We start from the raw sequence: 13,881 nt of genomic DNA, 5'->3' as shown, positions 1-13,881 counted from the left end.
TCTCTCACCATTATTATGATGGCGACATTTATAGCAGGATATACAGAGCTCATAATTATTCTCATGATATGGAGGAGAGGAAGAGGGAGATGGATGTTAATGTTACACAGCTTGCACAAGAGCCAGGATGGCGTAATTTTGCTGTATTCTACGTGTCATAAATATGACTGATGGCGATACCCAGTCTGTTGAATTACATTTACATATAGATTTACATTCCCATCAACATGTAATAAAGGCACAGGCCTGAAGGTTCATACTAGTCACTCACACATTCATGCTCACACCCAGTGAACATACCTACATATTCAGAGGATTTACAGCTGATATTTGGACCTCACTGTAGATGTATACATCAGAGAAATGATGCAGTAAAACAACATATAGGACCCTGAGGGATGTTTTGTCTGCAGAAACAATATTTTTGGAAGCAGAGCAGCCTGGCTGACTTCAGTGTCAAGTTTGACAATTAAAAGTTTAGCAGAGGAGGTTCACTTTCATGAATCACAAAGAAAATCCACCTTAAGTATGCAAGACTTGAATACTAACTGTTGATGATGCAGGTCTCTTACTTTGTTGACAGTTTTGGACATTTTGTCTTTGTCAGCAAAAAGCTGGAAGCAAATGAGAGGAAATGGGTAGGTTCCCCATTTGGACTTAAACCAAATGAGTATCTCCATTCCCTTGGCTGCCAACACACTAACAAACTATTTAAACCAGTGGTTTCATATGATAACGCTTAGCAGTTAAAGTAAGAGAGAAAATATTAATGAAGCCTACCTGCACAAGCAAACAACCTACAAACGACAACAAAAATATTTTTTTCTTCTAATTCTTAATTGACAGCCTTCTTAAATTACCTTGTGGTACCGTGAGGGATTATGACCTTCAGATCTTTTGAGATAAACACATTTTCATTTCATCTTTTCTTCATTGAATCAATGTTGGAATTTTGATAAGAAAATGAATTTCTATTTGAATTGTTGTAAAAGAAATCCAAATCAAAGAAGAATAATCTCCTTTTATATCAGAATAGGCTATCATAAGCAGGGGTGCCACCGGGGGGGGGCAGAGGGGGCATTGGCCACTGCCCCCACACTCTCACACACACAATATAAGGCAGGGGAGACTGTCCTATATTGGTAATAATGTAATAATGTTACAGAAAGGCTTAAGCCAATCCCTGGACACATCACTGGTGGATCTCAGGGCCAACACAGAAACAGGCAACAGTTCACACTCTAACATGATCTAATATTTATTTGAGAATCATTAAAGCGGTGGTTGGGACTTCCAGTCAATCAATCATTCAAGATAGATTATTTTGGAATTCAAAGTCTTCTTTGGTTTTCATATAAACCTTTTTTTGGTGATATCAACTTTAATAGCAGGAAATTAACCAGGCATATAATTATTTTCCTTCTCTTTTCATTGTGATATTTTGAGTAACTTATACAGCATAATAAAACAGGAAACTTTGTTTTTGGTGTGCCACCCCAATATTTTTAGTGGACCGCATATGGCCAACCCTTTGAAAACATTTTGGAGGCACCCCTAATCATAAAATGAAAACATAGATAAGGAAAAACAAAACTAAATGTACAAGCAGGACTTGAAAAAACAGTGCATAGCTGTGTCTCTATATAATTAATTATAATTCACTATAGTAATTTAGTAAAAAAAAAACATTTTACGAAATATAATTTTTAAAAATTTGCTGCTTTAAATTTTAAATGTTGTGTTTGTAAAATGCTGTATTTTATTATTTTGTCTCTGTCTCTTTTTTGTTTAGTAAGTTGCGTTTTTTCGTCGTTCTTTTTAGCTCTAAAAAAACCCCATAATTGTTCTACTTACAATACTGACACGACACAGGCTTGTCAGTTGTTAGTAATGAAAAGAAAAAGCCAAAAATACTTCTTTTAGGCAAAGGGGAGAAAACGAGCGAAATACAGTCTCAAACAGCTATTTATAGAATAAAGGCTCTTCTTCTTGGTATCCTGTAAAAATTACCTGTGTTGGGGAAATCATGACCTTTCAGTGTCCGAGATGCACTTTGTTTCAACACTCATAACAGTAACCGTCTTCTTCGCATTCGAAGTGAAATGTTACGGTCGGCCAACTTATTTTCCTCGGACAAACCCGGAAGTTGTTTGTCTGTCTACTGGCTGGAGGCGCAGGAAAAGCAGCTCCAGCCTCCGGTAGCAGTACCTTTCCAGTTTGTTTCCAAAGGTGAGCTCATACACACTGACATTATATATTAAGCACACACAGTGGTGGCCTTGAGTAGGGCTGCCTCAGCTCCTTGTATTTATGTTCTTTCATGTGTGTTTGAGGCTGAAACGCTCCATTGTTTACATCCGAGCAGTTGCTCTGCTGCTTAGAAACACGTGGATGGAGTGGAGTGAGACATGCCAACCAGGGACTGCCGATACGCTAAAATAACTTTTAAAAGCCCGTGCTTAGCGAAAATGTCCCAGCTACCTGTGTTTTATGGCGTGTTACTGTTTAGTGAAGCCTCGGTACTCTGATAAACAGCTAGCATGTTCCCCAGTAAGCTAGCTCGTTAGCATTGAGCTAGCCGGGGTTACCATTAGGCTAACTACAATTGGAGAGTACACAGTTATAAAACTGAAGTTTCTGTTTGTCACTGCAATGTAACCAGGCTGCTGGATGTCCGAGATGTCAGCCTGTCACTCTAGTCTGTTTTTGGCAACCTAACTTAAGTCAAATGACCGCGTGGATGTTATAAACTCCACATTGCAACCTTAGCATAATCACACATTCACTAAAATTAAAGAAAAATTTATGTATAATCAAAAGGCCTCATTACACAGAGTGGCACCAGTTTTGTGCAAAAGGTGACTTCTGATGTTTGTGTGTGTGTGTGTTTTAAGCTTGTTTTTTTCTTTTCTTAAATTGTTAAATAAACTCTACTCAACAGGATTCTTGGAGGGGTTATATATAAAATAAATAAATGACCTGTTTTGAAAGTATTTTTATGACTGTGTAATTGCACCTCCAATACAATCAATCCACTCCTTTTTGGTCACTAAATATATATTTTGTAGAACTGTGATGTTCTACAAAACTGTGATGTTTACTGGGATACATAAATGATATCTAAAAGTTGCTTTGTCAGAAACTCATTGCATCTTCTACATTATAGCAGGGAAGTTCTGGCTTAAAATTACTTATTATCATTCATGAAAGATATGTTTCACATAAGTTTCACAAATTACAGGCCAATAAGTCATTTACAACAGGTTAAATATGGGCAATCATTTTTTGGTAGACACTAGAAATCACTTTTTGGGAGATGATCACTCTTTTGCATGGCACTGGTTAAAAAGTGAATATCTAGCAAAACATTGTCTAGTATTCAAACTGCTGACCTGTAATATGTCAGACATATCTTGCTTGAATGATATCAAGGTATTTTGCACCAGAAGTGCCATATAAAGTTATAAGTGGCCAAAATGGACGGTATTGGTTATAACGTAGAACACAGACTATGTACAAAATGCAGAATCTTAAGGACACTTGTCTTTATTTTATCTATTACTCCCTTCAAAAACCATGCTGAAGACAGCTTATGTATCAATGTAAGAAAAAGATATCAGAGATAAAACACACAGAAACATAAGAAATCACTTTTGACATAACACTTGTTCAATGCCTGGCTGATACTGATTTTTAAAGATTGCAGTGGGTGGTATGGTGGTGCAGTGTTACCTGTTGCCTCACAGCAAGAAGGTCCTAGGTTTGAATCAAGTCTGGAGCTTTTCTGTGTAGAGTTTGCATGCCTGCCTCACAGCCTATGACAGCTTAATTAGTTTCCAGCCCTCTTGCAAACCTGAAGAAATAGGAGGATGGATGGATCTATTCCAATGTCAGTATATCAGCCAATATGTTTTTAGATAGCATGTAGTACTGCAAAAGTGTTATATGTAATGTAGTCACCAGTCCTTTGCTGGGCAAACTACATGCGGACACCATTTAGTTACATCAAGTTAATCCAAGCATCTTATAGGCCATTATCCTCCAACCAATACATTAATTGATTATATTAATAGATTATTACTGGTTCAATTGAGTTTGTCCATTCTTTTAGTATTGTAAGCATAAGATGGCCTCCTAATTATTAAGATGATGATGTGCTTTGTTTGAAGAATTGTGCTCTGAATGATACAAGACAAGATCAGTTAAGTTGATTCAATGTTTTTTTGTTTTTTTCTTTTCTTGAAACACAAAATGTACTTTTCTTAACTGCTCATCCAGCTTAGGTGGATCCCAGCTGTCTTTGGCTGAGAGGCGGATTCCGCCCTGTAATGGAAACCATGTTCACCTCTCTGGACAATTTAGAATCACCAGTTAACCTAACATGCCTGAATTTTACTTAAAGCTTCTCAGAGCTTCTCAGCTTCTGTTCTAATGATTAGTTAAATCTCACAGCTATGAAGTAAATTTTCAGAGTTCCCAGTTCACTTTTTTTTTTTTTAACCAAAACTACAGATAAATTAAACCTTGTATTTCCTGTTTCGGTGTAAACCCATAGGGACTCACGTGTGAATATGCGCAGCTGGCTAATAAACGTCAGTGCTTGATATTTGTTGATCTCTACTAAATTCATTGTGTCCTAATGCAGCATTTGTAAGATGCATTTCAGCTGCATTCATAGGTCTTATCAGTGCAACAGTTATGCTAAAGTTTGTTTAAATTTTTCGATTTAGCTAAATGTCCACACTAAGAAGACGAGTACAGCTTGCTGTGTTTTATTCTAACTGTCTGATCTATATTAAATCAGACATTTAGACTGTGAGCAGGATCATGATTAGGATTGAAACTGAAGTAACTAAATAGAATTTAGACACCTTTGCATCTTGCCTGTTGTTTTTTTCTTCACTTTTTTTTCCTGGCATGTCGAAAAGTTTTCTGTGGAAAACCCCTCTTTGGTTTTGGTGAAGCTGAGTTGCTTCGCCAAAATAGATGCAATGGAGCTAACAGAGTCCAGGGGTGTTGTTCGGGTAGCATTTTAATTGAGAAGATTAGGTGGAATCACCTGTGTTGTCAGACCATGACTGTACCCGGCCTTTAAGTACAGTACATTAAATTCCACTACTGTAAAACACAGTCAGTCATTTGTCGGCTCCCAGTCCCTGTGAGCTGCTGAAACTTTCAACACAACGGTCGCCCCTCACCAACCGGTAAGATTTTCTGTCCCTTTAATCCCTTGTGGCCGGCTTGTGACCGTGTAGCGTGGCGTTTATGCAGTGTGTGTGCGGCCTGGGAGCCAATCATCTCCAGCCATCATGGCACAGACACGCAGGACTGGACAGAGCAATGGGCCGGTGCCCCTTCTCTGTCCACTTTCTGTGTGTGTGTGACTGTGTGTGTTAGAAAAAGGCAGACAAGCACTGGAAAAATTAACAACACAGTGCGATAACCAGCTAATTCAACAATTTTTTTTGGTGTCACGTTAAGTGTTATTTAAAGTCGTCACCTGGCAGGTAAAAAACTTGGATCCTGTTTGCTTGAGCCAATGAACACAGCTCCGATGGAAAAAAGTCTACATGTTAAATAAATAAATAAATAAATAAAAAAATTCTGAGTGCTCTTGAGCTGTGTCCATTCAGCTTTCTTAACAAGGCCTCGTGGTTTTCAGAGTAAGACGGAAGTTTCCTGTAATTGATGTTGGCCTGTGTTTCCTTCAGTTCGACAGTGCTGTGGATACACGACAGATAACTTAAGAGAGGAAAATGACGACAGCACAATTCTGGTAATAATGTAGGGCTACTAATTAGTCTTGTATATTAGACCTGACGTGGTTGATCAGTGTTAAATATTTGAATGGTGGAATAAAGATTTCATGTGCACAGAAAAAAAAAGAAGAAATTCTAAACATTGCTAGAATTGGATTGGTATTGATGAAGATTTTGTAGCTGATATCAAGCAAAATGAAAACTAAATAAGTTTAATTTTTGTATTCAATTTTGAATCTTTTGAAAAACATGCTCAGTTAAGGGAAAGGTTGGGTGCAGCAAAGGAGCACATCTTTTTCTAAAATTAACAAATGTACACTATTATGACCTTAGTAAAACCACATTTTGCTATTTGTGCCTTCTGGTTGTGATTTTCCCGAATAAACCGCTCAGCAGGTGAATCTGAATCCAAAGTGATGCTTTGCAAAGAGCCAATCATAAATAGAATAGAATAGAATAGAATAATCCTTTAATTGTCCCACAAGGGGAAATTTGGGTGTAACAGCAGCAAGAAAGACACATATACAAACAAACAGTACAAAAGACACAGAACAGAAACATACACAATTTTTACATATTTACATCAAGGAAAATGGTTACCAAAAACAGAGTACTGTATTATTATTATTAAATAAAATTAAATGAAGTTAAGAGGCAAACCCTGGTTATAGTGTGACTGGGTTGATAAAATAGTGCAAGTTACAGCGCTGATGTAAACCTCTGTTTGTTGGGAGCAGTTTTGATTGTACAGTCTGACAGCTGCAGGGAGGAAGGACCTGCGGAAACGCATAAAGAGCTGTTGATTGGTGAGCTGTTATGATTGCCTACTTAAAGCTGGTTTATGTTGGTGATGGTAACCAGTGTTAGCAGTTTAGAAATGAATTGTTAAAAAAAGTGAAGTTTCCCACGCGTAAGAATTTCTTTTGATTTTATTTTGACTTGCATAATAGAAAACTCTTTGATTTTTTTTATTTTTTATTGTGGGTTGAGTAGATTAAGCCTTTTATTTCTTTGGGCTTTGGGAAGTGTGAAAAGAATTTGATTGACTCGTCTTTACAAACCAAATGATAATAACTAGTGGTCAATAACTGTAGGCTAAAGTAAACTGGCTGTTTGTTCTTCTTTGTCCAACTATAACACAGCAGTGTATTAATAATGTATAATTTGATGCTTGATAATGAGTTAGACAATGTGATGCTATATTATGTTGATTTTGTGTGCTTTTCAGCCACTGAAGTCGCCATCTCCTCAGGTGTGTGCATGTGGTTGTGAGGATGTACAGTGTCTACCAGGACCGGGAGAGATTGGAGGATGATCTCTATCAAGAGGAAGAAGAGGACTCTGATGGGTCAGAGGCCAACAGCGAGGTGGAGTTCCACCTTTATAGCCAGCTCCACTACTCATCCAACCTTGGGGAACTAGAGGAGCAGGAGGGTGAAGAAGAGCAGAACCATGAAAGAGAGGACACCCGGCAAAATAGGGTTACAGATGGTGATAGAGGACTAGAGGAAAAAACAGGCATCAAGGCTCTGACACCTACTAATGGCAGCCTGCAGCAACACCTGAAGCAGAAGAAGAAGAAAGAGAAAAAGGACAAACTGAAGAAGAAGAAGAAAAGTGACTCTAAAGGTCAGAGGTTGCCATCATCACTTTTCGAGGAGGTCATCGTGATCGACTCCGGCCCTGACGTCATCTCAATCTCTGACGATGACAGCGCTGAAGGTGATGAAGGGATCTGTGCTTTAAAGGGTCGAGGCATGCAGACTTCCACCCCAGCGCAGCAGGTAGAGCAAAAAGTGAACTGCTATCCGTGTGTCACATTTACTCTGTTAGCCAGTATTACCATGCTGATGAACTGTAGATAAAGTCATTTTAACATCAGTCGTCACAGTGACAGAGTAACTAGAAAGTTTGCAGAGTAGTTGTTGACACAGAAGTATTTATATTTAAGATACGTTTAAAAAAAATTAATAGAAAAAAATGGTAAATGCAAAAATAAAGACACATTTTATGAAACATATTATTTATGGTGTTTCCAGTTCATTAAAAAAAAAAAATCCGTCTGGCTTAGGGTAGAGTTAAAAAATCTGCAAACTTGTCTCTGACATGCATAAACAACAAAATGTGTTAAGAAGCACCTCTAAGCAGATTAAACATGCTAAGGAACAGATGCTTTACCTCTGAAACAATTCCTGTGGACACTGAAACAGCACTGAAGCTCAGCGCTGAAGCTCAGCACGTCAGTTTGCAGCTGCACCCTGTAGTCTTGGACTTAATTGCCTATCCAATCTGGTTACTCCTCCAGCCATCCAAGATCAGCTGCCTTTTGCTGCCTTTGGTATTAAGTCAAACCTTAACTTAAAATCTGAGTTTGTCAGTCATAATCAAAACTGACTGAATGTTGATGACAATATGTGTGAGCGGTAAGTCTGCCAGATGTCCGTGTGAAGAGCAAAACCAATTTTTTTTACCTCAGGTTTTGACACTAATGTAACTTTGACAAACTGGGCCAGCTGGAGCCTCATACTAGCAGCAGATAAATGTTTGCATATGGTCTTGCACAGAATGGGGTCAGGGGATTAAATCCACAGTTCCCAGTCACTTAAATATGAAGCTTATTACAAAAGGATGTCCAATGGCTCAAATGAGCTGTAAAAATAGATTATTACATCTAACTTTGAAGACTTTTATGAACCTCTTTTTAGACATAGCAAAAGTCACCATAAAGTTAAAGCCCAATTTTTTTGTAATTTGTCAGACATTATCAGAAATCTGGCTTCCATCTTCATTTTTGATTTTTTTCTGTCCTTTGCAAGCTACTTCTCAGTGGTCACTGCCACCAGGCTTAATTACTGCTGTTTTCCATTTTGAGCTGTAGCATTGCTTGTGAATGACTAGGTGCTGCAGGTGTAATGCTGGCAGTGAAGTAATGATGTTTAACAGAGGACAAAGCAGTTTCACAAACCATCACCTTTATTTATCGCTGCTTTGTCATTTGATCAGTTCAGTAAAGCGGCAAGGTAAAAATAAATAAATAAAGGATTTGACATCTGATGCACACTAATTGCGTGTATAATTCATCCATGTAGGATGCTCAGAAAAGGAAAAGGACTCCAGGTGTGCCTGTGACTGTGGAGTCCAGCAGTTCAGAATCGGATTCAGAAGAGTCAGAATCCGAATCTGAGTCCGATTCATCTGATTCGGATGGCCTGGAAAGCTGGATGATCCTGGGTCAAGGGAATCAGGTTGGCGACCACTCCATCTCGCTCAACCTGGAAGGAGGGTCTCACAGCGAATCGGGTGTGTTGTGTGTCTGTCTTTTGTGACCTCATTTAATTGTGACTCGTGTTTGTACTGAGAAATACTTAGACCTACAGTGCTGTGAAAAAGTATTTGCCCTTTCTGGATTTCTTATTTATTAGCATATTTGTCACGCTTACATGTTTCAGATCATCAAATAAATACTTTTCACGGCATTGTATTTGGGCTGCACCTCTTGTGTGGCCCACTTCATTCAGAACACTTAGTCTACCTGCACAGCCCATTGACAAGAAGCAGGCACACTGAAGCTGCACTGAGAACAATCTGTGTGAATGCGTTTGTACGTACATAAGCAGCATCTATGTCTGCATGTTTACGAACTTGTAAGCTCTTAGCATTCCTGGCACCGTCTGCCCAGCTGCTCGCTTCTCTGATGCATCTTTAAATATGTTTGTGTGCATTATGTATTGATATATGTGTGTGAGTCTGCGAAAGTGTGAATATTTGTGTTTATAACATATTCTGGCTCTAATCAGCATGCATGCGTACGTACACGTGGATACCAGCAGTCATAACGCTAATGCCAAAAACAAACAAACGGAGAAACAGCAAAGCAGGAGGAGAGGGAGGGGAGGTTTGGGAGAGATGGGAGTAATCAAAAAATGAATAAAAATGTTCCCTGCAAATCTCTTCAGATCTACACATTATCTTAACCTGCAGCCTCAGCAACCTCTCCGGCTCCCTCCTCCTCCTCCTCCCTCCTACCTAACGCTCTCCCATCTCATTCTTTTATCCTATTTTCTCACTATTGTGCTCTCTCTCTCCCACTCTCCCTCTCACCGTTTCTTCCTCATTTGAATTTCCCTGGGCTGATGTTTCTGCAAGAGTGCTCACTGCCTCCTCTACACACAACTGAGCTAAAGGAGGGGGTCTGTAGCTGGTGGGAAGGCTTGAGGTTTGGCCTGGTTTTGGGAGGAAAGGAGGATTTTAGGTCTCTGTCTTTCTCTCCCTCTCTGTCTCTCTCGTCTGGTTTCTCTCTGTGATCTTTGGAGCTTGACCTCATGTCTGCACATGGGGGGTCATGGGTGTGGTGTGGATGGGGTCTTAAAGTGAGAGGAATCGGGGAGGGGGGGACTTTGTCAAAAAAGGGGAAATAAAGGCAAGGAAATTAAGGGATGAGCCTGAGTAGTCTTGAACTGTACCTGAATTTTATACAACTCACTAATTCAAACTTGGTCCTGAGTATGTTGGGCGTTTACACCAAAAACGGGCCAAAATATAGATTTTTTTTTCTTAAATCTTAAGAAAAATCCTGAAAAGCACAAAAACTAAAATTGAACTGATCCCAGATTACCGTTTTCTATTCATCCCAAAACCGATAGGGCTTATCTCGTGGTGCTGTGGGATGCTGTATGAAAACTATTAAAACACATTAGTGAGCCACACTCCTGTCACTGTAAAACATTTCCAAGTGCACCAAATGTGCCATTCTGCAGATGCATTCCCTAAGAAATACATCGTTCACTTTGTGTAATTCTTTGAAACAAAAAAAAAAGCTTCTTTTAGAAATAAATGGTGTTTTAAAAAAATAAACAAAAGATGGTAACCATTAGAGCTAAAAGACAGAAGTTTGCTTTATGCAGTTTGTTTGATGATTAAGCAAAATTCACGAACTAGGGTCTTGTACTGTGTTTTAAAGGTTGTCACCTGTTAAATTAAATTAATAATCAAATAAGATGTCTTTTGATCTCAACTGAAAATTTGGTTTTATAGCTCTTTGAAGAATTATGAAAAAAATCTTTAGTGTTATTAAATCTTTGAGAAAAAACAAACAAAAAGTCAAATGATTTAGTATGTACTAAATGTAGCCTGACTAGTAGTGGGTTTTTAAGGAATGCAAGAAGTCCTGATAATCAATATATCTGCATAGATTTATACACACATCTCTAAAGTGTTGCATACTCTGCTACATGTGCTGCACGTTTTCAGATGGGTTTAAATGGGACGGCACATATTTATATGTGTGACGAGCCAATATTGGACTGATAATGTTGCTTGCTGATACATCTTTGCGTGAAGTACACGCTGCAGCTGACGTGAATGTATGTTTGGGACACAGTTTTGATTCCCTCTTGCCTCCACCTCTCTGATGGTGTAGGTTTAAAAACACAATCATATGCTGAATCATTTTCTTCTTTTACAATTCATTTCACAAGCTTTTTTACTTGGAAAAGAAATTCAGAGAAAAAGGCCAATTTTAGGTCGCTGAGATATGGTTGTTTGAATTTTTATGGCAACCATAATCGTTACATCCATAAACCGGGGCTTCAAATATAAAGATTGATTTCTGTTTTTTATATGCCATGTTGTGAGTTCTGTAGCTTTGGTTTCTACATTTGTTTGTGTGTGCGTGCGTGCGTGCATGTGTGTGTGTGTGTGTGTGTGTAACCATTTTGCACAGCAGCGACTAATAGTATTTGTACGCCTAGACCCCATCTCAGCATCACCATCAAATCACATTCACTACACTTAGTCTCTCCCTCTCGCCTGCAGAAATTTAATCTGTTCATCGTCTTTCTCTCCCTCTTCCTCCTACATGTTGTCAGTTGTTCACATACTTTCACAATCTAATCTTTTCTCACCCCTTTAGATAAGTTTTTTTTAAATAATTTTTTTAATCAAGAATGTGAACACACATGGACACACAGTCTGAGTGGCTATCTGTCACCTAGCTGTTAGTAGCGGGTCCTGCTGGGTGGATCTGTAAGGACAATGAATAGGTAAAACAAAAAGAGAGAGAGAGAGAAAAGATAGTTGAAGGAGGGTGAGCAAGGGCCGTCCGCCTGTCCGGCAGCTATGCAGCAGCAACCAGACGGAACAAGAGAGCGAAAACAGGTCTTCCCAAAATCCAGCTCAGTGCCTTTCCCACCCGAAGAGGTGTGCGTCTACTTCCCCGTGAATGAATCTGTGGTGTAGGCGGGGTGTGCTGAAGCTAAACTTGAATTGTAAGTGGTTAAACTTCACTCTATGGTCACACTTTTTCCCCCCCTCTCTCTGTTGCCCCCCCCCCCCCCCCCCCCCCCCAGTTCTCTCCTCTTCCCTTTTTCTTTTCTTTTTTTGTCCCCTCGATCTTGGTCAGTGCACACCAAACTTTGTTTGAGGCTTAGAGTCAGCTCTGGCTTGCTATCAGGGTGGCCGATCACATCAGAGTGAGCCTGAGTGTGTGTGTGTGTCAATGTGTGTGCTTCACTGAAAGTCTTGGTGAATTAGAGAGAAGTGAGTGTGTTTGTACGTAATGGTTAACTCTGACTCAGAGAAAAGCGAGGTAAGTCTGTTCACTTCTCTCCTCATCTTTCCTCATCATTTTTTGTGTGCCATCTTTTATAGTCCTGAGAGGCTGTTCCATACTCAGATTTGTTTGTGGAAAGTAGTTGCACAAATGTTTTCAGCTTTAGATATGTGTGAATGAGCCACACTACTTTAGGCCTAAAGCTTTCTTCTGCAGCTTCTTGCAGCGTCTGTGTACTCTAAAGTTGCATGCCAGTGTATGCACAAAGTGAAATATGGATTTAGCTGTGTGTGTATTTTATTTTTGCTCTGATTATGTGTGAGAGTGCACGTTTATGTACAGGGCATCGGGATTGTAAAATGAGATTACAATGGCACGTTGGGTAGTGCAGTAGGTGTGCGTGTGTGTGCGCGCGTGTGGGTGTGTGGGTGGGCGGGCAGGCGCTGCAGAAGGGAGACATGGATAGGATCAGCTCTTATCTTGGCTGCCCAGTGCCACACGAGGTGTAACGCCACACCCACGCTACCACACAGTGTGTTTGAACAGGCACACACATACACACACACACACATACACCATGAAATCACTGTGCCATAGTTTGACTTGTATTATCCTTTTTTTTTTTTCTTTTTTTCAGAGGATATGCAAATTAGATGAGACTACAGTGTAGGCCTAATATTAGCGCATGCAAAATAAATGGTGGAAATTCAGTTGAATGGCCAGTGCCTTCATATTTAAAAAAAAAAAAAAAGAGCTTTTGATTGAACAATCATTTTGATGCCAGCGGCCTTTGAAATGTAATGACATTTGGAATCGAGTAAATGAAACGAAGGTTTTTGTAATGCAAAAAAAAAAAAATCTCCTTATTGAGTATTCCATATTTTGTTAAAATTAATTGAGCATTTACTACTCATCTTTGGATTACTAAGATGTATTTATGTTGTGTAGACTCATTAAAGATTTTATTATTTAGCCCCTTGCAGCATTTTTGGATATTCTTTTCACTGTACACAGTGCAACTTGTTAGCTTATGTTATTTATTATTGTGAAATATAGTGCAGGATAATCCTCATGCTGTTCCTGCAGACTCAGAGATAGAAACGTATCATCGTTGGACGTGTTTGTGTTCTTCTGTTCAATTGTACTTTAAATATTAGCAAATCAGCACAGCTGAATTCTTCCTTAGCTTCTAACTTAGCTTCAGGACGTCTTTTGCCAAAAGGTTTCATAAAGAAAATTGAGGAAAATAATTGCTTACATATGTGACAAAGAACAGGATAGAGGCAGTAGAAATTGTGAAGCACCACTCGAGTCTATATCTAAAAAATCGTGGTGGACGGACAGGTAGTAGAGCTCAGCATCAGACAGAGGTAGAGAGAGATGAGAGCGGTAGAAGCCAAAGTGGATGAGACAGGCCTTGAAAAGCATCGGCCACGGTGTCGGTCTGTCAGGAACGGTTTGTCTCCAGGCTAAGATCTCAGAGTGGCTCGAACACGGCCGGATTTCTGTCTGCACAAACTGATATCCAGCGCTGTCTGTCAGCCCCGTCTGTGTGTAGCTGATGGTTCTGCT

General features: G+C 39.3%; 1 protein-coding gene across 1 annotated transcript in view; it reads left to right on the top strand.

Moving 5' to 3' along the window:
• The first annotated feature begins 2,138 nt into the window (after window positions 1–2,138).
• zcchc7 (zinc finger, CCHC domain containing 7) overlaps window positions 2,139–13,881 on the top strand; it is a 52,107-nt gene continuing 40,364 nt past the window's right edge. Inside the window, exons 1-3 of the mRNA XM_063475311.1 lie at window positions 2,139–2,229; window positions 6,988–7,543; window positions 8,849–9,059. Of these exons, the coding sequence (XP_063331381.1) occupies window positions 7,034–7,543; window positions 8,849–9,059 (721 nt within the window). The 5' untranslated portion in view covers window positions 2,139–2,229; window positions 6,988–7,033. The remainder of the gene's footprint in view (window positions 2,230–6,987; window positions 7,544–8,848; window positions 9,060–13,881) is intronic.

Source organism: Pelmatolapia mariae, linkage group LG6 (assembly GCF_036321145.2).
Source record: "Pelmatolapia mariae isolate MD_Pm_ZW linkage group LG6, Pm_UMD_F_2, whole genome shotgun sequence".
Taxonomy (NCBI): Eukaryota; Metazoa; Chordata; class Actinopteri; order Cichliformes; family Cichlidae; genus Pelmatolapia; species Pelmatolapia mariae.
The sequence above is the reverse complement of the archived record's forward strand: the minus strand, read 5'-3'. Positions and strand labels throughout refer to the sequence as shown.